At 41.8% G+C, this 26,790-nt stretch overlaps 3 protein-coding genes across 3 annotated transcripts; 2 read left to right on the top strand and 1 right to left on the bottom strand.

The window, feature by feature from the left end:
• Nucleotides 1–241: 241 nt before the first annotated feature.
• Nucleotides 242–5,073, top strand: LOC115362266 (CDGSH iron-sulfur domain-containing protein 3, mitochondrial). The gene is made up of 3 exons (XM_030056160.1): nt 242–495; nt 1,025–1,135; nt 3,737–5,073. The coding sequence occupies exons 1-3, from the start codon at nt 403–405 to the stop codon at nt 3,920–3,922; spliced, it is 390 nt and encodes a 129-aa protein (XP_029912020.1). The 5' UTR covers nt 242–402; the 3' UTR covers nt 3,923–5,073.
• Nucleotides 5,074–5,117: 44 nt separating this feature from the next.
• LOC115362101 (polycomb complex protein BMI-1) lies at nt 5,118–11,294 on the bottom strand. The gene is made up of 9 exons (XM_030055932.1): nt 11,094–11,294; nt 10,277–10,404; nt 9,524–9,620; nt 9,365–9,420; nt 9,082–9,211; nt 8,481–8,520; nt 8,240–8,338; nt 7,350–7,430; nt 5,118–6,375 (listed from the first exon to the last, which is right to left on the bottom strand). Exons 2-9 carry the CDS (start codon nt 10,392–10,394, stop codon nt 5,995–5,997), a joined length of 1,002 nt encoding a protein of 333 aa, XP_029911792.1. The 5' UTR covers nt 10,395–10,404; nt 11,094–11,294; the 3' UTR covers nt 5,118–5,994.
• Nucleotides 11,295–13,396: 2,102 nt separating this feature from the next.
• Nucleotides 13,397–26,013, top strand: LOC115362015 (phosphatidylinositol 5-phosphate 4-kinase type-2 beta). Its single transcript, XM_030055812.1, has 10 exons — nt 13,397–14,019; nt 17,149–17,246; nt 17,981–18,077; nt 18,701–18,853; nt 20,488–20,634; nt 21,454–21,492; nt 22,007–22,120; nt 23,056–23,317; nt 23,681–23,784; nt 24,799–26,013. The coding sequence occupies exons 1-10, from the start codon at nt 13,876–13,878 to the stop codon at nt 24,877–24,879; spliced, it is 1,239 nt and encodes a 412-aa protein (XP_029911672.1). The 5' UTR covers nt 13,397–13,875; the 3' UTR covers nt 24,880–26,013.
• Nucleotides 26,014–26,790: the final 777 nt, after the last annotated feature.

The following is a 26,790-nucleotide window of genomic DNA, read 5'->3' as shown; positions in this document are numbered from 1 at the left end:
CTTTAATTTTATTGGTAAAACAGAATTTCTAATTGGCATCCATCTGTGGCTGTAAATGGCAGATACTGTATTTAAAAAAAAAAAAAAAAAAAAAAAAAAAAACGTCTAAGTAGTCTAATAGTTTTCTAACAATTTGTGACTTCTGAATTTTAAATTTTCATTGGTAGTCAAATATGTTTTAAAATCAGAATCTTGCGTGTCCTGATTGGCTCAGATTGTTCACGTGACCCTTCCGGAAGTCACCTTTACGCAGCTGACAAACACAGAGCAGCTGGGAAATCACTCCGCGGGCTAACCTGGTTCACGTAGCGGGCGGTGTGACGGCGCGGCGGTGACCCGGAGCCTCTGACCTGTGAGCAGGGAGCTGAGGGGCGGCAGGAGCGTCGCTCCGGCGTGGGAGACATGAACACTGTGGTGACCAAGTTAGAGCGCCTGTGGATACGGCACAGCTCTGCCTCCTTACAACCTTGGATAACATGCATGGCAGTTGCCAGGGTGAGTAGTCTGTGTGTGCGTGGTGAAATACGGCTTCTGTCCTCCGTTATTAGGAAGAAAACCCCACAGTTCTGTCATGATAATACAATATTGACATAATCCTCGTCAAGTAGTGCCAAGACCAAGAATTAAAGCTTCTTCTACTTGGAATATACCTGGAAGGAGATTTTCTGTGAACCCTCCTGTTGTCTTTGGAGTCACTTTGACCTCATTCAGTGTTTATTGCCTCTATATACATGGTTAATATTTTTTAGCTTTATATTTAATGGGGACAAGTGGGTAAACAGGAATGAACATGATATGTTTTCAATGTCCTGGACACATTTAATAATGGGCTATACAAGCTATATAAAACTTAAAAAATCAACATTTTACACGTCAGTTTGAGTTGTTTTGGATGACACTGAGGAACTATGACATGCCGTTTTATTGTCCTCAGAAATCCTCCCTCTGCTTTAGGGCCCTCACCTAACTGTGTCTCATTTTCTCCTCTGTGTGTGTGTGTGTGTGTGTGTGTGTTTGTGTCCAGCTGTCCACGCTACCCGCTGAGCCCGTCATCCCCTCCAAGAAGCCGTTCAGAGTGGAGCTGACTGCTGGGAAGCGCTACTCGTGGTGCACCTGTGGACACAGCCGGAAACAGGTGAAGTCTCATTTGAAAGCACCTCTGAGTACTTCAGCCGTGGCCCCAAAGCAGCAAGCAACTTCTCGGTGTGGGTGTGGGTGTGGGTGTGTGTGTTTACACAGTAAAAGTACAAAAATGCAGCACACAAAAGAATGTCAACGTGAAGTTACTCTGCAGACATTTTTCACAGCAGCCACAGTGACATGAAATAGCAGGTAAACACAACTATAATTGATTAAATGAATTAAGGCTCTGCACCATTTAGTGTAGCAGAGCCTGTCCAGCACACGCCGTGGCATCATAAGCCTAAATATGAGCTTCTTACTAGGAAAAACGCTCTTCTCATAATTTGGATATTTCCACTATATCTGCAAGTTGACAGTAGGTGCTTCTGCAAGACGCAATATGTTGATAGGTAATCACTTGTGGTGCATCACAATATCTTTAACTGGAGAGAAAAAATATGCCCTGGAAAATGACAATTTTCCACTAAGCAGGAATCAGTGGTGTTCAGTGTTTTAATCTGCAGCAGTTTAATGAGCATGTGAACGCTCAAGTCGTCATGACGAGTTTTTCCGATATGGTGTGAACGCAGCAAGTCTCAAATGGGACACGCCCTTATTCAGTATCACTGGTAAGACCTGTGTTTACCTCACTGGCCCATGTCAAAATGACTGCAGTGAAACAGATCTGGTGGCTCAGTGAGTTGGGTGGGTGCCCAGATAGCAAAATACAGTGATTCAACGTTGAATTTTGGTCAAATTGGTTATTTTTGGTTGAGGTTGATAAATCTATGTTGATTCAATGTTTAATTACAGCTACCATTTCAACATTTGAAAAAATGTTGTTGAATCAGCATTGTATAGATGCTGGTTTTTCAATGTTGAAATGTCAACATTAAATAGACATGGTTTCAATGTATGGTATGCTGTGCATCCGTGCCCCCGCCCCCCACCCCCGCAGGGGTAGGCGTGCCGTGGGAAGCTCGCGAGACCTGCTCTCTCCTGAGACTGCAGGAGACCCAAAAGAGTAAAGTGGGGCGGCACGGTGGTGCAGTGGTTAGCACTGTCGCCTCACAGTGAGAAGGTCCTGGGTTCGATTCCCACCCAAGGTCCTTTCTGTGTGGAGTTTGCATGTTCTCCCCGTGTCTGCGTGGGTTTCCTCCCACTGTCCAAAGACATGCAGGTCAGGTGAATTGGAGAAGCTAAATTGCCCCTAGGTATGACTGTGTGTGTGAATGTCAGTGTTTGTCTGTCTGCTCTGCGATGGACTGGCGACCTGTCCAGGGTGTTTCCTTGCCTTCGCCCTATGGGATTGGATTGGCTCCAGCACAAAGTGAAAAAGTGATTATTTTGGGCTTGAATGAGGCGTATTAAAAACCTACAGACGAAGGTTGAAAAGTGATGTAATGGTCCTTTAATAATAACATTGTTGCAATGTAGAATCAATGTAATTTCAATGCATTTATAGATGAATCAATACTGATTCAATGTTCGGATTGATTGACAATTCTACATTATTTCAATGTTGAACATAATGTAGTTGAATAAATATTGAATCAATGTTGAGACTGATTGAAAATTCAACATTATTTCAATGTTGATCATAACGAGCGCTTTCAATGTTATTTTCAACGTCTGACATCAATGTTGATTCAATCTTAAGCCATGACCATATCTCAATGTTGATTCAATGCATTTTTGCTTTCTGGGTGGTTACTGCACACTGCTTTCCCACAATGCAGTTGGGTGTGGAAAGGAAGGAGCTACTCAAGAAACAACAGTAAATGTGAGGCTCATGAAAACCCCAAATAAACTCAAATATCAGTTGAAATCAAGTAATATCAGCACTTTATCAGTATTGGTTATCAGCAACATTTCTGCCAGTGTGATGTGAAAAAACTCAAACGTGGCCTTGTTGTGGCTGCTGTCAGGATTTTCTCAGGCAGAGCATCATCCAAGCCTGTTTCAGCAGTATGAATCCTACAGTTTTATTTGAAAGAAAATGATATATAAAAATCAATATGGTATGTTTCACATAACCTAGGTTGAAGCAGTTTTCTTATTTTGTCCAGTGAATGTGTACATTTTGAAAAGCATTGTACTCCATGTCTCCATCTGCCTGTTGGCCTTCATGAGAAGAGCAGGCATTATAACAATAATAATAATAATAATAATAATGATGATGACGATGATGATGATGATTCCGCAACAGGAGAGACTTCATGTTCCCTGCAAGTAGGTGCAAAAAATATGCGCATATATTGGTACTGACATCAGCAATTAGCCAAAGGAGTTGGAAAATATCGGCATATCTGATATTGGCAAAAAAAAAAAAAATCCAATATCATGCATCCCTAGTTGAGATACATATTTTGCTTTGTTTTTTCTTTCCTTCTTTTCGTAGAAGATGTAGGTCACCTGATGGCACCATGCAGATGTGTTGTATCATTTCCAGTTAGTAAAAAACGGGGGCAGTATGTTGATCATACCACCTGCCCAAACAGCATTGACAGTGTTTGTCAGCGTATGGTGGGCTCTCTGGACGCAGGGCATATCTACACATACATATCTCTATCTTTGAAAGCACAATGTCTGAGCGCACCTCCTTGTCTTTCAGCCTTTTTGCGATGGCGCTCACAAGACAAAAGCCCAAGGCCTGTCTCCACTGCGCTTCGTCCCTGACAAAGACGCCACAGTTTGGCTGTGCGGTTGCAAGTACACCAGTAACCCGCCGTACTGTGACGGCACACACAAGCAGGACTTCATCCGGTCTGCCACGCTGCATGAGCACACTGACTCTTGAAGAAGGACGAGCGCTGGATGTTTTGGTGGGGGTCAGAGGAGACCACAGAGGTGTCTGTGGACTCTGAACGAGCACAGTGAGGTTTCTTGAGCCAGTTAAGCTATAAAGTGGCCATTAGAGCCAAGTTTTTATGGTCAGCAATAGATCAAGAAATCAGCTCTGCAAAAAATATTGAATTGAATTGTACTGAATTTTTGTTTTCAGAGGCTGTCTGTGTTTGACAGAGGAGAGGGGGAGTGTAAATGATGTGACCAGTGGTTATGAACCAGTCCCGTCCTCTTTCTTCTCGTCTTGGAGAAGTGGTCACATCAAGATTCATGCCTAAATCCTGCAGTTTAACATCACATCCAAAATGTAGGTTGAAGCCATCTCTGAATCTTCAAGTTGTGCAAGGCAACATTAAACTGGACTTCTGCCTTCAGTCTGATTCCAAGGATACAAAAATGAAAAGAAAATGCATCTTAGTGTCTTGGTCAGATTTATATGATTCAGTTCACCTTGTCATATTTGCTCTTTTTATGCTTGTTCATAAACAGAACACACCTGAAAACCTGCCAGGTATTTGTAGTGGTCAGCAGGTTTGTCACTTAATTGGTTCAAGAAACCTCAGCAGTGTTGCCTGTCCTCAAGTGGGGACAGGCAAGTTAACGGTATAAATTAAAAATATTGCCCTTAATAATGTAATACTGTAATGGGGAGAGCCCGAAATGGCAGGTGGTTAAGGTGATCATACATTGTCATAATAAAACTGTCATCAGACCATCATAACTAACTTTTGCACAACTGCCATAATTAATTCTTGCACAATTTCATTTTCCCCAATTGTTTTGTAGGTTTGTATTTCTGTTTATTTGATGAAAGGTCTGTGGTTTTCTTGAATGTGTAAATCAACTGAGACGCACAAAATTTTTCACACTGACTTGTTGGAGAATTATTTCTTGGGGATGGAAATACTGTGAGGAAATGTATACTGTACCATTAATCATCAGTTTTCTGTGAGCGTTTTGTTTTTTCTCTTATCTGTGCCAGAAATACCTGACCCCTTTCTCTGTTAAAGCCATTTCATGTTCCAACATTTGAGTCAAACTTTTTTTTTTTGAATATTGGCATTATGTTCACAACAACATGCTTTACACCCTGTTGAATTAACAAAAAAAAAAAAAAAAAAAAACAGAACTGGACACTTGGGTCAAAACCTAGTAAGTAAACATTTTATTGACCTAAAACATGCACGTATGGCTGATTAAAAAAGTATCATATGTTCAAAAGAAACAAAAGGAATGTTGAAATTTATGGAAATACAACATACACGGTCAAATATTCAAATCCCTTTTGAGTTCCTTGTCTGCCATAAGAAAAAGCGCACGGTCTCTCGACAAATGTCTGCTTTGAACGTGGAAGTGCTTGGAGTTTTCTAGACGTAAAATACCTCTCCAATTGCCAAGAGCTTGTCGGTTTGGTTTGGATTCTGTGGTCTGACTGAGAAAGTGCATCAACATTTTTACGCAGAGTATCCTCAATGACACGTGGGGCCTATGGTACCTGATGAGAGGCTGCTTGTACTGGACATTTATACAGTAGTTAATACATGACTGTCCAAAAACAAGGTTTAGATCTTTTCTCTTTTCTTTTTTTTTTACATCCAACTTGCTCTGTGATTTGCACTGCAATGCCATTCAGCATTTTGTCTCGAGTAATACTGTGGCCAAACCAATGTTGATGAACTATGGGAAAGAAACAGACCTACTGCATATACAATACAAAACAATTACAATATCTTGTATAAAAGATAGTTTATACATATGTATGCACACATGCTCACATTTGATACATACTGTACAAGTTTGTATGTGTGCATTGTTCTAGTCTAACACACATAACCACACACACACGCACACACATACAAGTGTCTATTTGGCTGCACTTTTCAGTCCGTCCGCTGAAAGACAACAGTTATCTGCCTCGCGTTTCTCCAGGAAGACGGCTTCGGCTCGTCTTTTCTTTTTTTTGCTCGGTAGAGAAAGAAGGGAGCAATTCAAACACTGTCCTCCCCGCTCTGCTCTGCGCGCACGTTAGGTCGGAGGAGGCAAGCCGCTTTTGTCGCCCCCCCTCGCCTCCTCTTTACCGGCCCCGGAGCTCGTGCCGTTGACAGTCACCTTCCGAGCGTTGGCGCCCGGTTTGGAGGCCAGAGAGTGTCGCTGAGTGTTGTTGGGCACAGTGGTACCGTTGGAGCTGCGCATGGCGGGGGACAGGTTGTGGGACGTGGGGCTGGACAGCGAGGAGGCTCTGGGGGGCTGGGCTGCAGCAGGACTGTGGACTTTGTCGCTTTGGGAGTCGCTCTCTGAGGTGGGGCTGGTGTTGACGCCGTCAGAGTGGCCCTGAGCGGCGGTCTGGGACACCCTCCTGCGCTTCCGGGTGGGTTTGACCAAGTACTGCAGAGGGATGGGACCAGTCTGCAAACACACACACAGATCGTTAGCCCTCGGTCATAGCATCTGCGGTTTGATAATCTATTGATACGCTGGCCGTTCAATCCCAGGGGGAGGTTATGAGAAAAGGTCCTGGACCAGATGCAAGTCTAGGATGTCACTTGTGCATTTTTACAAACCGTGACCAAATGAGCCACCCAGGACACCCAGGGTTCCCACTCTGTCAGATGTCAAATCCCCTCATTTTTCCATCACTAAAATATTTCAATTCCATGACCTATAAAAGCTAACATGACATTTTTTCCTTGACCACAATTCTTAAACACTTCAGCTTGAGAAGTCATATTTAAAGTTGATTATTCGTTTTTATTCTGAGGGGGAAACCTTGACTGACCTTTAACTAAGACTGTCAAAATTTAATATTCGATGACTTGTCCCAAAAATTGGATTAATTCCTTAGCATTTCCTGTGTAGAAAAGACTTCTAAATTCCATGATTTTCCGAATACTGCATAACCTGTGGGGACCCTTTAAATTAGTGAACTAAATGCATCACATTGTGGACAAATCCTTAATGTGCAAATGTATGTATTTTTCCTTGTTAATTTCATTCTATTTCATTGAAGTACAGCATACGTGTATGTATAGTTCACATTTTGATTAAGCTCAATAACTTCATTCTTAATGTGCTTCAGATGACCACAGGTGCCTCTGCTACTCTTACTGAATGACAGTGAGAGGGAGCCTAATATTAGCATGCAGGTATGAGCTTGGTTTCCTGATCCCCCCTCTGCTGACTGAAGCCAAGTATGAAGCTGCAAACCACTGTGCAGTCCAAAAACACCAACCAACTTTCAATTCAAACCTTCACTCGTGCACATTTCAGGCTAACCTGAACACTAATTAGTCCGTGTGATGATTATGTGAAGATACAAAAAGAGCTATTGGGAAGACTCATGGCTTTGGTCAATATAAACACTATTTAAAGCCGTCACTCACTCGTCTCCACTCGTAGAAGTAGGCAATGTCCATTAGTGTGTAGTAGTCCTTCAGGGGCTCGTCCCCATACAACACCTCCACCTGGAACACAAGGTGACCGCCCGGAAATTACCAATCTGCCAGCTTACCACTTCCAAGTTTCTATGCCTCCCATGATCATATTTAACACCAGTTGCCAGGTGTTCAGTTACAGGTGACTCATCAGGATGCAGGTGCACACGCTGCATTTGATTTGTCCTAATTGTTGATCATTTTTACCAGCACGTTCAGCAGCTTTCCATGCCAAGCCCAGTAAACCAAAAGTTTCATTAATATGAATCTGGAAGGCCTATAGCAATTATTTTCAGACTGAAGCTGCCAAGAGCTGATATTTTTTTGCAAACATTCAATATTCTTAAATTGAGAATTCATGCCCCAAAATACGGTTGAACAATTGCAACGTGGCACAGTGCTGTCATTTCTTGACAGAGGTAAAATGACAAAATGCTGTTATATATGAAGTACTGTGCAGCTACAGAAATGCCTGTGAATTGTATTCTCCAGACGTGAGACAACTTGCAAAAATCAGATCATTTTAGTAGTTTTTCAGTGAAAATGAAAATTATGGTGCAACAGTTAACATTCCTGCTCAAATCTAGAATCATAATGCACTCACAATTTCTGTCCAAATAAATGCAAAGTGATGTTTTTGCCGTCGGTAATACAAAGTTACATCAGTTCAACACTGGGAAAACAACATGAATCATGTTTGATCAATAAAAATGCCTCAACAGTGTGACCAGCTTGAATCACTGGGTCCTATTTAGCAGAATTCCACATACATAAACGCTCTGAGTGTTTCTGCTTGTGTACGGCTGCAGCCGGGCGAGTGTGAGGCTCTACAGTTTTACCCGATAGCTGCTGGGAATATCCATCTTGCTTCGAAGGAACTTTGCTAAGTGCATGACGGACATGGCTGCCGGGCACTGCAGGAACCGCTTGCCATTGGACTGAGAAGAAAAGAAAAGAGCAGTGAAGAGATTCAACTGCGGGGTGAGGACAAGAGCAGCACAAAAACGGCTATTTAAATACACTAAAAGTGTGTGTTTGTGTGTTGAAATTTCCCCACTGTGGGACTAATAAAGGCTTTACCTTGTCTCCATCCATGTCAGAATGTTGTCTGTCATTATTTCTGTGGGCAAATACAAAAAAAAAAAATAAATCAACATCACCTGAAGCTTGTAATCTATATTGTCAAAGGACAGGTCACATGATTAATTTGGGTTTGAGTAAACACACACACGATATGAAAAAGCCACAGCTGCAGTTCATGCCTGTTCTAACTGGATCTTTTAGACAACACACTCAACAATCTGGGTTTCTTCTCAAACTTTAGACGCAGCAATATGGTGGACTCGCCTATGTCTCTGCAGCAGAGTGTTGCTGAGTAGTTTCCATCATGCCTGAAGCATGCACACACACACACACACACACTACAATAAGGTGCTTTGAGTAAAAATGTCCTCCAACCGGTAAGTCATTGTGGTTGCAGGCCTTTACGTTTCCCAGTATGCATTTCAGGTTAATATTCCTCGGACAGAGTCTGTGCTCCACATTTTGCCACATAATGCCGTTTCATTGTTTTGAGCGGGCAGCTGCAGTGTTCCAGCAGCAGCCAGTAAACACATGCACCATGAGGAATGTCTGCTACTGCTTTTTGTTTTTTTTTAAGTAGGAGACATAAGGGCCTTACTTGTTCCTCTCATAGAACTGTATGGAGAGGCTGATGATTTCATCCTCTGCTATGTTAAACGTCTCCACCACTTCCCCGGGCTCCAGCACACGGTTCTCTGCGTAAAAGTCCCGCCTCCGTTTCATCTCATCTGAGTTCAACAACACGGAACAGAGGAATACCTTAAAGTGCTGATCAGCAAAAGCAATGCATCATAAAAGAAGGGAAATTAAGACCTTAGTGAATGTATTTTGGACAGGATTTAGTCTCGGTCTCACTCCTGCCTGAAGAAACACAAGCTCACCTTTGAATAACCCTGGAACAAGCTTATAAACAATATCTTGTAGAGTTTTGTCCGCTCTGAGAAAAAAAAAAAAAAGACATTTTTAAGTCTGTTATTAGAGATAATGCTTTGTCTGGATTCAAAGATGCACCTCATATAAACCTTAAATAAAATGTTTACCTGATGCTGAGCTGAGGACATGTCTTGTGTACCTGGACGTCACATCGAGGACAGAATTTGTTGGTCTCCAGAAAGGCAACAATACATGTTTTACAAACTGGAGAGAGAGAGAGACAGGACAGAGGAGAAGAAGTGATGAAACATGCCGGCAGCTTCTTCCCATAAGCCCAGACAGGTGCACAAAATCCACCCACTTCTATCTCTGGGCATCACGACCCATCAGCCTTATTAGTATTAAGATAAACATAAACATAAACAGGAAGGTGGGGTTACAATACACCAACCTTCTGTCAGGACAGCAGCTTGTCCACCTTCTCACTACCACGGCTGGGCAGTATGGACAAAATCAAACATCACATTGATCTTTGACCATATGCCTCAAAATCAATACTGTAGCAATGCTTATTGATACTTATACCAAGGGAACTTCTGATAAACAATCATTAGTAATGTGCATACGATCACCAAGCAAGTAGAGGCAAATAATACCTAGAACAGCCTAGTAAGTGCAGAAAATTGCCTCTTGTGATTATAATGTAGCCTTTAAAGTCAGGAAAACACCACACTTAGGCCACAACACAGCATCACAACATCCAAAACCCCAAGATATGTCGTCTCATATCACAATATTGATATAATATTGACATTATATTGCTTACTACCACTACAGAGGCTAGCAGAAGATCTTATTTTGCAACTGGTTGTGAGGTCCGTGTTTTCTTTTTATTGCTTGCATTCATGTTGGGGACTTACAGGAGTGCAGGCACTCTACAATGGTTGTAGCATCAATGAAGTAACCAGCACACAGTGGGCATGTGAGATGTGGATTGAGATCTGTGATTTTAATCCGGTTGGGTTGCATTTTATCCATCAGGAAAGATCTGCAAGAGGGGAGCAAATAATGATAATTATAATAATGATCATCATAACAAGAGACATTATTACAGAGCAGGTCTGCAGTGTGATCATGTGATGTGATCCCCCACAGCCTGTAAAGTGCATTAGGCTTATTCCAACTACTAGTTATATGTCCAGTGTGGTAAATGAGGCTCTTCCATGACAATGTCTGCAGCTCGTCCTTGGGACAACAGGCTGCAAAAGCACAGCCGAGGGAGATCGCGTCCAAAAAACACTCTTAATGACATGTTGTGTGGAAGCTTAGGCGATTAATAACACGTTGAGGCGAGCAGCAGTGGAGCAAAATGTAGGCTGTGCTGGTACACAGGAGCCGACTATAGAATCGCCCCTGTGTGGCCTCATCTTGTGCATCAGTCCTGTTACTCAACCCGCGGAGCAACAAAGAGCGTTTCTATTTCCCCGGCGCACTCCCGTGTAGCCGAGGACCGACTGGACACATATTCAGCAGAAACACTAGCACCGAGAGGGGGGAGAGCCTCAAAAAAATCACACTGGTACACAAAGCAGCCATCTTAAATTCACTGACAGGGTTGTATCAAGAGAGGCGAACAAGAGAGACTCAAAATGTGACACCGTGCACTTTGTGTGTGCGCCGCGGCGAGCCAGCGCATCGCCTGCGAGAAAAGGCGATCGCCGATGCTTCGTTCCTTACCTGATAATGACATAAAAGTTTCCCACTCCTCCCAGCGAGGATCCTGCTCAATTATTTGGACTTGGATAGAATTTGCAGCAGCGCCAGAAAATGGCTTTTTTTCAGCACCGTCAGAGGACTGCCCATTTTGGATCACGTGATATTATTTTGTCGCCTTGTTCAAGGGGCATACAGGGTATCTGCTCCGGCTACCGGGGCTCTACACAAGATGTGGATCGGGCTCTCTGCTCACTCTCTCTTGCTCCGGTCACACTGCTCAGCCAGGACACTTATCTTTTTTCACCTTGATTTAATGCAGTGTTTGATATGAAGCTGTCCAGGAGACGGTGCTGCCACGCCCTCTATGTGCCTGACCCTGATTTGATTTGGTTTCCCAACATGAAGCCTGCACCAGCAACACCTCGGGCCCTGCACATACACCTCCAGCTTCATTACACATGTACAGTGTATATTAAAATGGATATATTTATGCATAGACTTGCCTTTATGTGATGCTGCCTTGTTATTATCCTTTTATTTTCTTTGTCTATTTATCACTGTTTTTATTCTTGTAGTTGTACAGTTGTAGTATCACTTTATTAATTAATTATATATATATGTGTGTGTGTGTGTGTGTGTGTGTGTGTGTACACTCTTTACTGTGTTTTGCATCTGTAGTTTTCTTGTTTTAACCTTACTTCTGGATTTTCCCTTAATTTTTTTTATGCACTTGGTTTTCTGTTATTTGCTTTCTGATTATTCTGCTTTGCTGTGTCTGTCAAAGAAAGTACTTTGTGATGTTTTTAAGGAGCTATATAAATAAAGATTATTATTATATTCTCGTACATTTTTATTTTAATTGTTTATTTAGTCTTTATTTAACAAGGTTGGCTCTAATAATGTTTTTTTTTTTTTTTTTTTTTTTTTTTTTTTAAGTCTTCAGTGGATACCTGGTCAGGTATAAAGTGTACACACAAAAATGTGGCCATGGTATGGAACTGCAGTACTGTGAGCAGAAAAAGAAAAGAGGGAAGGATAAAAAGGCTGCAATTCAAAGGCAACATCATATTTAAAGTACTGACAATCATCTTCCTTAGTCCGCAAAACTAAATTTTTAACTCGCTCTTTTTTAACTCAGTCTTTTTCTGCAGACAGTGGTACAACAAATCATAAGGCTTTCATACCAAACTTTGCTAAAAGATTAATCCTGGGACCATGGTTCCCCTCCACATCTCTGATTAATTAGGATATAGCCTAAGTATGAAGGAAACTTTCCAATAATGTACTTAGACAGATATAGACCAGCAACCGAGGCATCATATCATGTTAAAGAAAAGTATACAGCTCTTTGAGAAACTGCAGCTTAAAAGAATTGTTTTGGTTTATAGTTTTGCCCAAGTGAAAACCACAAAAACGGGAATCATGCCTTTCATCTTGGAATTGCAGTTTGAACATGAAAAAGTATCTCCTAAAGCTGGAAACTTGGAATTACGCCCTTGACAGTGGCTGGGAGACAAACTTAATGGACACTGTGACAGCAGTCTTGGTGACTTTGGGAGACATTGGGTCATTTTCTGGTTCAGAGCTGTCAGCACTTCTGTGAAATAAAACTCAACTGGGTAAAGGTGCTCAAACAAACAATGTGAGTCCACACAGTGAGAGTGCAAACCAGTGGAGTCAGAGGAGCCACTTTGAAAGCCAGACATTGGACTGGATTTGGAACTTGGTTGTGTTTTGTGTTGAGTGAACCATCTATGCTCACAGTAAAACATGCATGTTGATTATATACATCCAAGTTTTTGCAGGAATCATGTTTTCCCTCTCAAATGTCAATGGTTGTCATTACTGCATATGGTTATGTTTGGTGAGGGCCCTAAAGCAGAAGCAAGTTTGTCCCCTCTAAATTAGGAAAAGTCATAAAATATGAATTAAAAAAATTATGTTAATCATCTAACTGGAGACATTAAACATTAAATGGGGTCAAATGACCTTGAGGACAATAGGAGGGTCAAGTGTGTTTTGAATGAAGAACTGCACATTGTACACCAGCTGCTTTTTTTTTTTTTTTTTTTTTTTTTTTTTTTTTACTTTTACTGATCTATTCACACCAGTTAATTAAGATATTCTGATGATTTTTCAACCCCTGGATATAATTTATTTTCACTGTTACTTCACTCTCTGGAAGGTGTGAATGTTTATGGGTGATTGTTTTTCACTGTTGCTGGGGTTGCCAGGTCCATCTGCTGAGGATTCACATGAAAAAGTTAGGGAACCCTCTCCTTGCCAAAGCACCTGTAGCTCCACGGTCGGCCTGCTGGGGGCGCTCTTGACTGGCAAGTGCAACACAGACGCCATCTTGAGGAGACCCCAAACGCTGGTTGGTGGTGACTGACAACAATCTCAGGCGCATCATAATGGGATTACCTAGCTCCAAGTGAAATACCCTCCGCTGGTTTTTGGGGTTGCAGACGGCAGGAGAGAGGCGAGGAGCTGCTCGGCGGGTCTCCGCAGCTCCACACAGGCACACCCCCCCTCTGTAGCTAGATGGCCGGCTAGCTCTCCTCTCCGCCAGCTGGTCTCCGGACTCTACCGTGGCCTGCTCGGGAGGAAGGGTGGTGACGGCGCAAAATGCACCACCGCTGACTTCAAACGAGACACTCTTTGATTCAGAGACACTGCGAGCTGGACGACGAGCACCATGCACTTATAAATTTGTCGGCTCTTAACGTCTAATTGGTTTGTACAGAGGCTGCGCCGTTAGCTTGAACAACCGTTAGTGCCGCCTGAGCTCCCGGCCAGAGACATGTCGTCCAACTGCACCAGCGTAGCGCCTGTGAGCGCTAGCAAAACCAAGACGAAAAAGAAACACTTTATAGGACAGAAGGTGAAACTATTCCGTGCAAGCGAGCCTATTCTCAGCGTTTTAATGTGGGGTGTCAACCATACGGTACGTTCCCTGTTGACTAACAAGCGGTTTGTTTATCCCTGCCTGCTGCTGTTGTGATTTAGCTCGCAGCTAACGTTTAGCTAGCTTTGTTAGCCAGCTGCCTTCAACCTTTCAAGCCAACTTTGGGGCTTTCCATCCGCCATGTACCCAGTCTAGCTCGTGGATGTTCGCCAAAGTACTTCTGCCTTGACAGAGATGTGTTGGCTGGCTCCACGCTGGGACCTTTTGCATGCAGTTTGTGGATAGCGGCAAATGCCTGGTGTAGCCGTGGGTTGGTGTGGCAGAAGCGTGCGTTTACACGGATATATGTGTCTGTGAAGCCCCTTGCAGCCGTGAAAATGTGGAAAAAATCGACGTGGTGCTCATTTGCATTCAGCGATCATAGCTTAATCTAGCATCATAAATCATGGATAGTGGAGTCTCGGTCTCTGAATGTGGTGTTATAGTCGTGAGCTGCGTCTGCTGTAGTGCAGGCATGGAGGGGTGTGACAGCCAGGGCAGAGCAGCAAGTTAAAAGCGATTTAGCAACACACACACACAGAGAGAGAGGGAGAGGGAGAGGGAGAGGGAGACTGAGCGAGACAGAGCCGGGCTGTTGTTTAAAAACATCGCCGTGCTGAAACAAACCCGACCCGAGCTCTCATTTTCAGCTTCTTTGCTCATCCATTCTCTGCTATTTAACGCCACACCATCACTGTCCTATAATTAGCACAGAAAACATATCGCATTCATTTCTGGCTGAGCTTCGCATGGCTATGAAAAGCAGAGTGAAGGGCACATTCGACAGTGTGGTGTTGATGGAGCAGTTGTACATTAATAACTCAGTGTGCTTGTTCATCTCAAATGCTTTTTTTTTTTTTTTTTTTTTTTTTTTTTTTGCTGGTTGTCGGTGCCCCACCCCCAAACCCAGTAACACACACACACATACACACACACACACACACACACACACATACCTCTCTGCTGTGACAGAGTGTGTCTGTGGCTATAACTTTTGGAACCATTCTGATTGAGGATGCAGCTGACAGCATTATGCACCTCATGGCTTTCTTACTGCCTCAGATAATATGGTGTCTCCAGGTGCTTTCATTTGGCTCCCACTAATGCTATGTTGTCCTATTACTGAGTGGTTCAGTCCATTGCCTTTGCATGAGTACCATGATCAAATGACATGACATTACACATATATATAAAAGCATTTTTCATTAGTTGACGATAGAGTAGAAAAGACAGCCATATCAGATTTAATGATATTACTGTGGTGGGTGGTGTTAATTTACAAGCTTGGAAATTAGTTTGTGTACATGTACGTTCACAGCTCTTTGTTTTAAACTTCCCATGCTGATGTCTGCAAGAGCTAATGTATGAATCACATAAAACACCTGACATACAGCGCTAAGCCTGTTTTTCTTAAAACAGACAAGCTGCCCTGTGAACGGGCTGAATAAAACCAAAGCAGTTTGGAAACATGGTAATCACTGCAACATATATTCTGAGGATGAGCATTGGCAGTGGGTGTGTGGGTACATTGGCCGGGTGATTTGAGGTGTGGGTGGCAAGCAGATCCAAGACATCAAACAGACTTCTCTTCAAAGCCCTCTTCTTTTAGTCATAAGAAGAATGCATTTTTAATAACGTGCCAGACGCTGAAGTACTCCAGCTCCACGTATTGTTGCTCATTTGTGTCATTAACACCATTTGTGACGCAGTTGTCCTACAGAAACCACTCAGACAATCAAGTGATGTGATCTTTGTGATCAGGAAACTGTTTTCTTGTCAAATCTCTCAGGGCTGTTCAGCGTACTGATCTGTTACACCATTTACACTATTTAAACACTTCAAATGAAACTGACTCTGTCATGAAGTCAAGCGTAAAGAACCTGTTTCTCTTCCTCATAAACCCCCTTTTCAAAACATCTTGATTATTTGCTGCACATACTCTGAGTTCATGGAGTCAGCCAACTACATTGGCCTCCCCAGACGTGTATGAGTTGATTTTGTTTTGAAGACCTCATCTTCACATTGCACATGTCGTCAAAAAACTACCACATGGACTTTGATCATGTTGTTTTATTTTCTGGTTATAAATCTCACTGCTTTGCAATTTGTATTTATTGAGAATATGGGATAAAAACTTAATACAGCAATAATGTCAGAGTTTGACTGTTCATTAACTCAGTTGTTTGTGCTTGCAAAAAATTAAATGTCTTTACCAGAATTAAATATTGCTTAAAGATGTCTTGAAATAACTTGATAGCACACAGATATAACAGCATCATGTTGTGACTGTAGGAAATGCGTCATCCAACAAACTGACACATTATCAGTAGTTTTAGTTGCTGCAGCTTTGATAACCAATTATTGAACATGTAGCATTGCCAGGATTGTGTACTGTCTGCTGTTGTTTGCATAGGTTATATATTTATTTATTTGCCTCGTAGTTCTTTTAAGGTTGATTTCCTCAGTTGCAGACTCCCCTTCAACTGTCCCCTGGGTAGTGTTACTTCTTTTTGTGTTACTCACAATCTCTCCCCTGAATACTCACTGTTGGGCTGTTTATGTGCCATAAATCTACAAGGAGCTTTTTTTCTGAGCTCAGCATGAGCTTCTGCTCTGGATGTGTGTCAGCAGATAAGATCAGTGTCAGGGGACTTAGAGAGAGGAACTGTCAGCTTGTTCTTTGGTCCCAGAGTTAATGATTGCTGCTGGTAAATACACTCTGAAATTTTGTGTTTGTTGGGCTCTGTTGGGGGTCACACAAAACATTCTCTTGCTTATACCAGTTGTAATGCAGCTTTTATTCCCACCGTGTTTTTTTATATATATATTTGAGTGAGGAAAATGAGATGTTTACACTTAATTTTCTCTGTTTGAATATAATGAAAGATCGTGTTCAGAGTGCAACTGATTGCATCTGCCTGGCAGAGATTTAGCCTGTTTTTAACACATTTTCCTCCTAAAGAAACTGCAGTTTCTGTCAAAATGGGAGTTGCAGTTTCTAATATTAACTTTTTTAAAAACAATTATTTGTGCTGTCATGTTCCGACAGTGTGAACATCAGCCTTTTTTTCACTCCCCCTTCTTCAGGTGTATTCTGATCTCTCTCTCTCCCCATCCCCCCTCCTTCAGATCAACGAGTTAAGTAACGTGCCTGTACCAGTAATGCTGATGCCAGATGACTTTAAAGCCTACAGTAAGATCAAAGTGGACAACCACCTTTTTAACAAGTAGGTACCTTTAAGCTTGAGCACTGCCACTGTCTTTCCACTCATTAAATCCAATCAGAAGACTTTTTGAAACCCAGCCAGTGGCATAAATCTAAAATAAGATTTGCTACATTAAGTAATGCTCATCAACACTTATCAGTTTATCCACCAGTATGAGAAATCACCACACACATTGTCAAAACAGATGCTATTACAGTTGTGTACATGGAAGTGTGCTCCACATTGCTATCCAGCTGAGCAGGAGATCCTGTGTCAAAATAACTTTATGTGCAGGTTTCAGAATACATCCATATAGTTTGGGATTTGCAGAGATCTCTTTTACTTCTGTATGTTGTTTAGTCTGTCAAATAGATATGCTTGTGAATGAACATCATGTCAGCTCCACCCTGCCTTAATTGTAATGTGAAATTTAAATAGTCTGTCAATCAAACAGGTTAATGTTGAGGTTTGCCTTGCTGTTCCACGCACCATTAGATTCAGTTATTCATCTAACAGGCAGCATCTCCCTTTCTGATGAGCAGTGTAACAAATGCATTTCTAATATGAACTGATGACGGCGAATGTCACCTCTTCATTGAATTATTGTCCACACACATTGCACATTTCACATTCTAAAAATAGTAAGAACAAAACAAAATAAGCAAGCATTATGCTTGCAAATTTCAAGAGCTTCAAGTGCAGGAGTCAATCTTGTGTTTGTGATTGTGATCATCTGTGATGCTCTCATCCCTCAGAGAAAACCTGCCTAGTCGCTTTAAGTTCAAAGAGTACTGCCCAATGGTGTTCCGCAACCTGAGGGAGAGGTTCTGCATCGATGACCAGGACTACCAGGTGAGGTAAACACTGTGCACTGGGCCAGGGCGGTGACAAATATTTTCATCATGAATGAATGGAACTCAGCATTGTGTGAAGCTGGAAGAGATGGTTTCTCTTTTAAGTTTTTTTTTTTTTTAAATAATGGATCTCGAGGCTGCCTGAAGTTGTTTTGTTTAGAGCAAGTTTTTGATTCTGCTATCAGGGTATTGCCTTTTATTGTGCAGTTAGGCAATTTTACATTTCACCTAGGGTTTTTTTGGTGAATTTTATTATATATCCATATCTATCTATCTATACCTATAAATATATATCTATCTATATGTATATATATAGATAGATATAGATGTGTGTGTGTGTGTGTGTGTGTGTGTGTGTGTGTGTGTCTGTATATATATATGTGTGTGTGTGTGTGTGTGTGTGTGTGTGTGTGTGTGTGTGTATATATACATGTTGTTGTGTATGTTTTGTTTTGTTTTTGTTTTTTTGCAGATGTTGTACGTTGTTTGACTGCAGCCTGTTCCTTAGTGGAAAAACAGATCTTTAGTCTCTGTGTTACCTCATGTTTGAATGGAGGGAAGCTAGAGGGAAGTTGCTGTATAATGTTGGTGTGTGCCTGCCACTTGTTTGTCCTGGAGCAGAACTCTCTGACGAGGAGCGCCCCACTGAACAGCGACACCCAGGGCCGCTTCGGAAACCGCTTCCTGTCCAGCTACGACCACCGCTTTGTCATCAAGACTGTGTCAAGTGAGGACATCGCTGAGATGCACAACATCCTCAAGAAATACCACCAGGTACGGGCAATGCCCTCACCACAGCTACACACACACACACACATACACACACATACTCTCACTCACATACCATACCATGCTTTCACACCTTCTACGCTGCTAGTTCAGCTTCATCAGTTTATCCCTAAACCCAGATTTAAAAAAAAAAAAAAAAAAAACTAAAAACTGGGTTATGCTTTTGGCAAAGAGTTAAGTTTCACAATTTAATACTTCTGCCAAATAACTTCAAAATTCAAGTGCCAATTTTTCTTAGAAGAATGCCCTTTCGTTTTGTTAATTATGGACGAAAAGAAAAAAAAAAATCAGACAAAAATTTGGCTCATGCTGTGTTCCATAGAAGGTGGAAATCAGTGTATCATTTACAACATTTCGAAACTCATGAAAATGGATGCCCTCTTCCTTGGTATACCCTGTGGAGCAAAATTCAGGGTGATTTTGTCATGAGCATTCCCCTGAGTTTACACCATGAACCACATGATATTGCAGGTCAAAAATTTGCAAGACCAACGTTCTAAGGTTCAACTCCCATGAAAGGTTGGTGAAAGCAGAGGCCTCTTGCATCAATGGAGTTAAACAAAGCCTGTCAGTGTAAATGCTAAACAAAACTTGTGAGAAAGTTTGCCAACAGTTTTTAAGATGGACAGTGTCCAGGTGTATTTGACTGTGCTGTGAGTTTCCTGTTTTGTAAAGGTTTCCCCATCCACATGGACACAGCAAACCGCTGTTTTCACATTTATCTACCTGGGAGATCGTTTACAAAAGCTTAACTTTTGTGGGTGGCAAACATCAAGGCTGATTTATGGTTCTGTGGACACTAGACGCAACACGCATGCAGTTGCTCTGCAGATGGTGTGTGCCTATCATGCTTCTGCGTCCTGTCGGTCTGGTACGCTATGCAATTCCCCGCCGATATATTATTATCATATTGTTACCTACACTGAAAAGCCTTTTCAAAAAACTTATTTGTGGCATTTCAAATAAACAGTCATGTTTTGTTTTATTGTTTTATTATTGACTTGTTTTATTTTCTCAAACAAATAGTGCAAAACATGGTGCAAAATAATTGAAATGTGCACATTAAGTACAAATGGTGCAAAAGAATTGAAATGCGCAAATCATTACAAACAAAAGGTGCAAAGTAGTGAGGTGAAAACTATTGGAATGTGACACTACAGTAGGCAGTGAAGCCAGAGGGGTGAAGTGCCGGAAATTATGTAGTTCGGCGGACCAATCATAGCTCTTGTGGTCTGCGTAGGATCTCTGTAGTTCCAACGCATAGTTACAATTTTTCGAAGGTGTGCGGCAAGTCTCTGCGGCGGTCGCAGAGGGCCCGCAAGGGCCGCATTTGCTATGCAAACACTCTGTAAGCTACGTGTACGCAGAACCATAAATTAACCTTTAGTGTGGACATGCTTTAGTAGTATGACCTGTGAGAACAATTAAAAATAGGCATCCCTATTTTGGATCTCAAGAAACATACATGTAAAAATGATGCAGTGCTGTTAACATGATAGCACCGTAGAACTCACGTTTTGGTTTGAATCATTTCTCATGATGTATATTTATTTCCTCATCATTGCCACTTCTACATTTTCTTAACATTTTTTTTTTATCTCATTCCTGGTTCTCTGCAGTTCATAGTGGAGTGTCACGGCAGCACGCTGCTCCCCCAGTTCCTGGGCATGTACAGGCTAACAGTGGACGGCGTGGAGACGTATATGGTGGTGACCCGGAATGTATTCAGCCATCGCCTCACTGTGCACCGCAAGTATGACCTGAAGGCAAGTCATGTCTTGTTTCTGTTTTTTTTTTTTCTCCCAAATATGTGACTGAGGATCTGCAAAAGGTGAGAAAATACTCCAGAAAATTGTCACTGTTGGAAACATTTCTCAGTTTTTTAATAATATATTTGTAATTGTAGAGAAGTGTGTTTGGTTGGCTCTCCAAGGTAACTAAAAGCACTTTTCCTTCTGTTACCATTGATTTTTTTTTTAAACTTGACTGCTAGAATGCCACACATCTTCAATGAAAATTAAGCAAATGAAATTATTTAAGAAACGTTAAAAGTGTAAACATATAACTCACCTGTATGTGTAATGTAAGCACAGCTCTGGAGCTTTGCATGATTTGATAGACAGTAGATGAAAGGTGGTTTACATTTGTAGTCACACTGAACGGCTGATGTGCTGAAAAGCTGAAAATTAGCTTTTTAGTTGTAACTCAGGATGTTTTTCTTCAAAAGGGAGAATGGAAACATAGGTAACAAATACATGTCAAAGGAAAACAGTCTCTAATCTCACAGTAAGCTTTGGGGGAGATTTCAAATCCAGCTCAGCCACAAAAGGTGGAGAATTCTGGGCTTGTGCTGCAGATTAATACGGGTTCAAATTCCCTGCCAGTAAACCGTGAATACGCTGCACTGCTGCCTGCTTCTCAACTCCCCAGGAAATCCTTTGTAGTGTACGCCTGCCAAATACTCGGGAGAAAACTTGCTGTCTAATGTTGACAGTTAAAATAAATGTCGTCTAACAATGCTTCTGATTTCCCCTCCGCTTCTTTCAATTAATTCTATTTTTGCTCTTATTTTTCCTCATATCCAGGGTTCTACTGTCTCAAGGGAAGCCAGCGACAAAGAGAAGGTGCGCTTTCTTTCTATGTCATGATGGGCTGTTGACATGATAGGACAAAAATAAATGGCCTTGTTGGTCTCAGGAACAGGGCTGTCAAATTACAGCTAAATAAAGTCATAGATTTATTCTAGGCTATGATTTTGAATGAAGTATCTTTTTCACTATCCTTTTGCTCTTTGTTTTATGGTCTGTTGTCCTGGTATCATCTTTTTGTTTGCATTGACTGAAAATTTTGAAAATTGTTGTTCCAGTGTGACTTTGACCATACAGTCCAGAATACAATAAGTCACAACTCTGGATGCACAAAAATTTGATTTGACTGGAGGCTGTGTCTAAAGTGTTACAAAAATAGAGGCCATAAAATTACTCCAAAGTGTACATTGTAATCCAAGTACTTGCAACTTACTGTGCTTGGCATTTGGGGTATTGTGTAAAATTCCACCTTGTCATTTGTAGTAACCACTTAGGAAACATAGAAAGCCCACAAGCTGTGTCTTATAACCATACAAATGTCTGTCTTTAGGCCAAGGAACTGCCTACCTTTAAAGACAACGACTTCCTGAATGAAGGCCATAAGCTGCAGATAGGAGATGACAACAAGAAGTACTTCTTGGAGAAGCTGAAACGTGACGTAGAGGTAAGAGACACGCCAGGGCCACTGCACTTTGCCATTCACTTACATTTAGAATCGATAGAGTTAAAGCATGGCCAGGCCTGCCTCCTAACTACACTACAGACTTTTTAATCCCCTGTGAGTCCAAGTGCAGTCCAGGATCCTCGAGCAGGGCCTCTTGACTGTCCCATCATCTAGACTCAAGACTAAAAGTGATTGCGCTTTTTCCATCAGGACTGACAATGCCCTGCCTTAGGAACTTAGGTTAGTTAATTCAGTATCATCTATCAAACCATGTGTCTAAACCAACTTCTGTTGACTTTTCAATTTTGATCTTGTGTTTCTTACATTTTTTTAATAAATAGCTTCATTACTGTATTGTGATTTTAGAGCTGGCGATAATTCAGTATTATCATGCATAATCTGTGATATAATACAATTATCATCATATCGTATCATGATATTGTTTCTATAAGTGGAATGATATGATATTGTGATATTGTACACAGTTATGTTGATGATAAGCAACTTACTAACAAACTAACAAAATTAGTTACGAAACATTTAGCAAGCATCATTTGAAACCTCAATTTTGCTTGATATTGCATTGAACTGTATTATTAAACAGTTCAATGCAGTGGACATGAGTTTGATAATATTAAGATTAATTGTGAAGTGATTGTGCACACATAAGCCATATCATGATCAATGATATGAAATAAAGTCCTTATGATGACCATGATATTGATTTCAACATGATCACCCAGCCCTGTGTGACTGTATGAGCTGCCAAAATGTGTAGATGGGCTGATCACAGTAACAATAAATACTCCCCTGTGTGTGTGTGTGTGTGTGTGTGTGTGTGTGTGTGTGTGTGTGTGTGTGTGTGTGTGTGTGTGTGTGTGTGTGTGTGTGTGTGTGTGTGTGTGTGTGTGTGTGTGTGTGTGTGTGTGTGTCAGTTTCTGGCCACCCTGAAGATCATGGACTACAGTCTGCTGGTGGGCATCCATGATGTGGAGCGGGCAGAGCAGGAGGAGATGGACGTGGAGGGTGGAGGAGATGAGGAAGAGTATGAGAATGACGGGATGGGCGGTGGCGCGCTCACTGGTTCCTTTGGCACCCCTCCCGACAGTCCTGGCAACCCCCTCAATTTTGGCGGATTCTTCGGCCCCGGAGAGTTTGACCCCTCGGTGGATGTCTACGCAATCAAGAGCCACGACAGTGAGCGTCGTCTTTAACATTTCTCTGGCTCACTGAACTGAACGTACCCTCGCATCAAGTGCAGACACTTAGGCAGCTGGTTGTCTGCTGGAAGTACAAGAATTGATCGATCTATAATCCATTTGTCAACATTTACATCAGACTTGAGATATTTTTAGTCCACACTAGTAGAATAAACACATCATGCAAGGGTCAAAGCCCCAGTACATGTACTAAGTGTGGATTCCTTTAACATTTATGCCCAATAGATAAGTACTGAATGAAGAAATAAGATGCAGGCAGTTTGTAATCAATTGATGGTGAAAGTAAACCCCCCTGATTCTGACAATATATTCTCATGCTACATCTTATTGTTTGTTGAAGGTGCTGTGAAGAAGGAGGTATACTTCATGGCTATCATCGACATCCTCACGCACTATGACGCTAAGAAAAAAGCTGCACATGCTGCCAAAACTGTGAAACACGGGGTGAGTACCAGGACCACATCATGACTTGACAACCTGTGGAAGGTAGAGGATATTGTAGTCTTGCATTTAAGGAACAATAAGTAGTCTGGGATCCCGTTCATGCTTGGTTTTAACATGCATCTTGAGCGATCCCTTGAGATGTGTTGTGATCCGATCAGGCAAACCGCCTTCAGAGATGGTCAGGGATGCCCTGGGCCACATTGCATTTGTAGTGTGAACACTAATGTGTCCTGATGCCTTCCCTGCATCATGGGAAGGCCTCTTGTTCACTTTATGGAAGGAAGGAGTGTTTGATAGAGCTGGTAGGCATGAAATTTCAGTTTGAGTGGTTTGTTTTTAAGGCGAGATGGCCTCTGTGCAGTAAGCAATAAAGAAATAATAGAGAAATTGGCCACAGTTGTTTCAGGAATTGGCCAAAGATGAGAAATAAGATGGGTGGTAAATTTCAGGATGACCGGCAGAGTTGGACTAGAATCAGAGTAAGAAAGAATAGGTGCTTCTGAAGGGTCTGAGGCTGTGATGGCAAATCTGATGACAAGTTACTGGAGACGGATGTGATTCGTCTCCACTGTCCACATGTGATTGCATCACTAGAGACGGATGTCAAAACCACGTCAGAACGGGGCCTTACTTTAATGGAGACTTTAACTAATTGGCTGCCTTTAACGGCGATCACCGTCAATTCATATCCAAACACTGACTGCCAATGACGGTGTGCGACGTCAGTTAGACTTTTGGTGGTTTCGGTGTTTACATAGTCATAGAACAAACTATTCTGTGGGTCTTGAAAGATCACTTAAAATGCTCTAAAACGCTGGCAGTATGGGGCTTTCTGTTCTGAAAATGGCTGGCAGCCAATGAATTAACATGGGTGTTGGATTGCAAAGAGCCCAGGAAGTGTATCATAATCCAAAAGCCTTCAATGAAAGTGAAAACTTCTGGAAGCTTCTTAGACACTGAAATACAGTGTACCTGTTGCTCTGAATATTTCTGTTTGTGCCTTTTTCCTCTCAGGCGGGGGCTGAGATCTCAACAGTGAACCCAGAGCAGTACTCCAAAAGATTCTTCGAGTTCATGTCCAACATCCTATCATAGACTCATCCTCTCCCAGTCCAGCCAACCACACCCTGTCATAGATCCATCAGCTCCCACCCAATTATTTCTCTTCTCCCCCACCACTTTGGCTCAGTCCAGCCCCCCCTCCTCAGCCCCTCCCGGTAACCTCCCACAGCCGGGACAACAGACTGACAAGGAGGGAGGCACAGCAACGCGGCTGTTACACTGTCTCACAGAGAGAGGGCGCTGGACTCTATTGAAAAAGCAACGTGGCCCTTTCCCTCTTCCTGTTCCCCCTTTTAAACCCTCTGCCCTGCCCTCCCTGCCTACACAGTGTAAGCATCTTTCAAGGAAAACTTGTGATACCCATTGAATTTGGAATAATGTCTGAGAATCTCCCTGTACCACTTTTTCAGCTTCCTCCTCCACCTCCCTGTTCTCCTCACGCCAGCACGGGAACTGTCTCACAAATGCCTTGAACGAGTGTGTCAGCTTCAGCAGTAAGAGTCTGTTAGTACAGTCTGTTCAGTTTCCGTTCATATTGTTGTTATTATTTTTTATCACACACATACGCACGCACGCATACAAACACACACACACACACACACACACACACACACACATACACGCACACACAGATGCAGAATGATCAGATCGCATGATAACTCCGCAGTAGCCAACAGGCTTTTCAACAACAACAAAAAAGAACCACTGCTGACAGAAATTGGAACAACAGGCGATAAACACATTAATATGTAATGGTTTATTAAGTAAATGAATGCAATATCAAAAATGCATGGCTGATATGTACGAGTCTCCACCAGTAAGTTGAAACATCCAACCACTGAACTTGCATCTGAGTGTTATGACTTAAAAAAAAGAAAGAAAAAAAGGAAAAAAAATTGGTGTTTGAATGTTACGTTGCCATATTGTTTTTGAATATTTTTGAAATTTTAACCGTGAGCTTGGAGGTTGGTCTAAGAAAATTCACATAAAAATGGGAATTCCACAGCAAATACTTGTTTTATTACCATAAGAATCATTTTTATATCTTGTTTACATTTAATGTAGCAATTTTGTGTTTGTATACAGTATTGTTTTGTTACCAACAGACATTAGAAAAAAAGTTACTTGAAACGATTCATTGCATATTAAAGGGAGTTTTATCTTGTTTTCGCTCTGGGAATGCCTTTATTTCTTTGGTTCATGCTCAATCTGTCTACATCTCTGTAATGAATCATCATGACACTTGGTGACAGCACTCCTGCAGGGTAAATGGTGATGCTTGTCAACTCTGGCGCCACTGGCCTACATGTTAACAGTGGCAGTGGTGGTGCAATCAGTTTAAATTTGGGGTTTCTCTGTGGCCTTCCCTCTAACGCCACCAGCAGGCCCAGCAGGGTATCTGCATTAGGAATAATGAGTGCGTTCTAGCTCTTCAAAATTGCCTCACCTCCTCAGTACCCGAACTACACATTAATTTACTGCTAATCTTTATTAAGTCAGTTATTCTAATACTTAATACTCTCTCACCTCATCTGTATCATTGTGGTGAAAAAACTGTCCACCTCCACATGGTGATTCATAGGCTACAGGCTAAAGGCTTAAAAGAAGGCAACACCACAAAACATTCATATACCACTACTAATAGTATTTAATATATAATGTAGTCAGTTTATAGGTAAAAACTGGAGCATCAGTGGTATCCTCTTTGGACTAAACAAATTCTTATTTACAATGACCAAAACCAACCCCACTCAGAATGTTTTCCCTAAATCCGCTGTCCCGCAGTTTGTATTGAGAAATTATGTCATGAATCCCAGAGCAGCGCTTCAGAAAAGTACAGCAGCTAAAGCCTGCACCCTGGCATAATGTGACTGGGGCTGAGGGGGCGTCTGGTGTTTTGATGCAAAGGCGTGCTGAAAGACTGAGTAAACAATTTCAGCAGGC

The sequence above is a fragment of the Myripristis murdjan genome, chromosome 1 (genome assembly GCF_902150065.1).
Source record: "Myripristis murdjan chromosome 1, fMyrMur1.1, whole genome shotgun sequence".
Taxonomy (NCBI): Eukaryota; Metazoa; Chordata; class Actinopteri; order Holocentriformes; family Holocentridae; genus Myripristis; species Myripristis murdjan.
The sequence above is the reverse complement of the archived record's forward strand: the minus strand, read 5'-3'. Positions and strand labels throughout refer to the sequence as shown.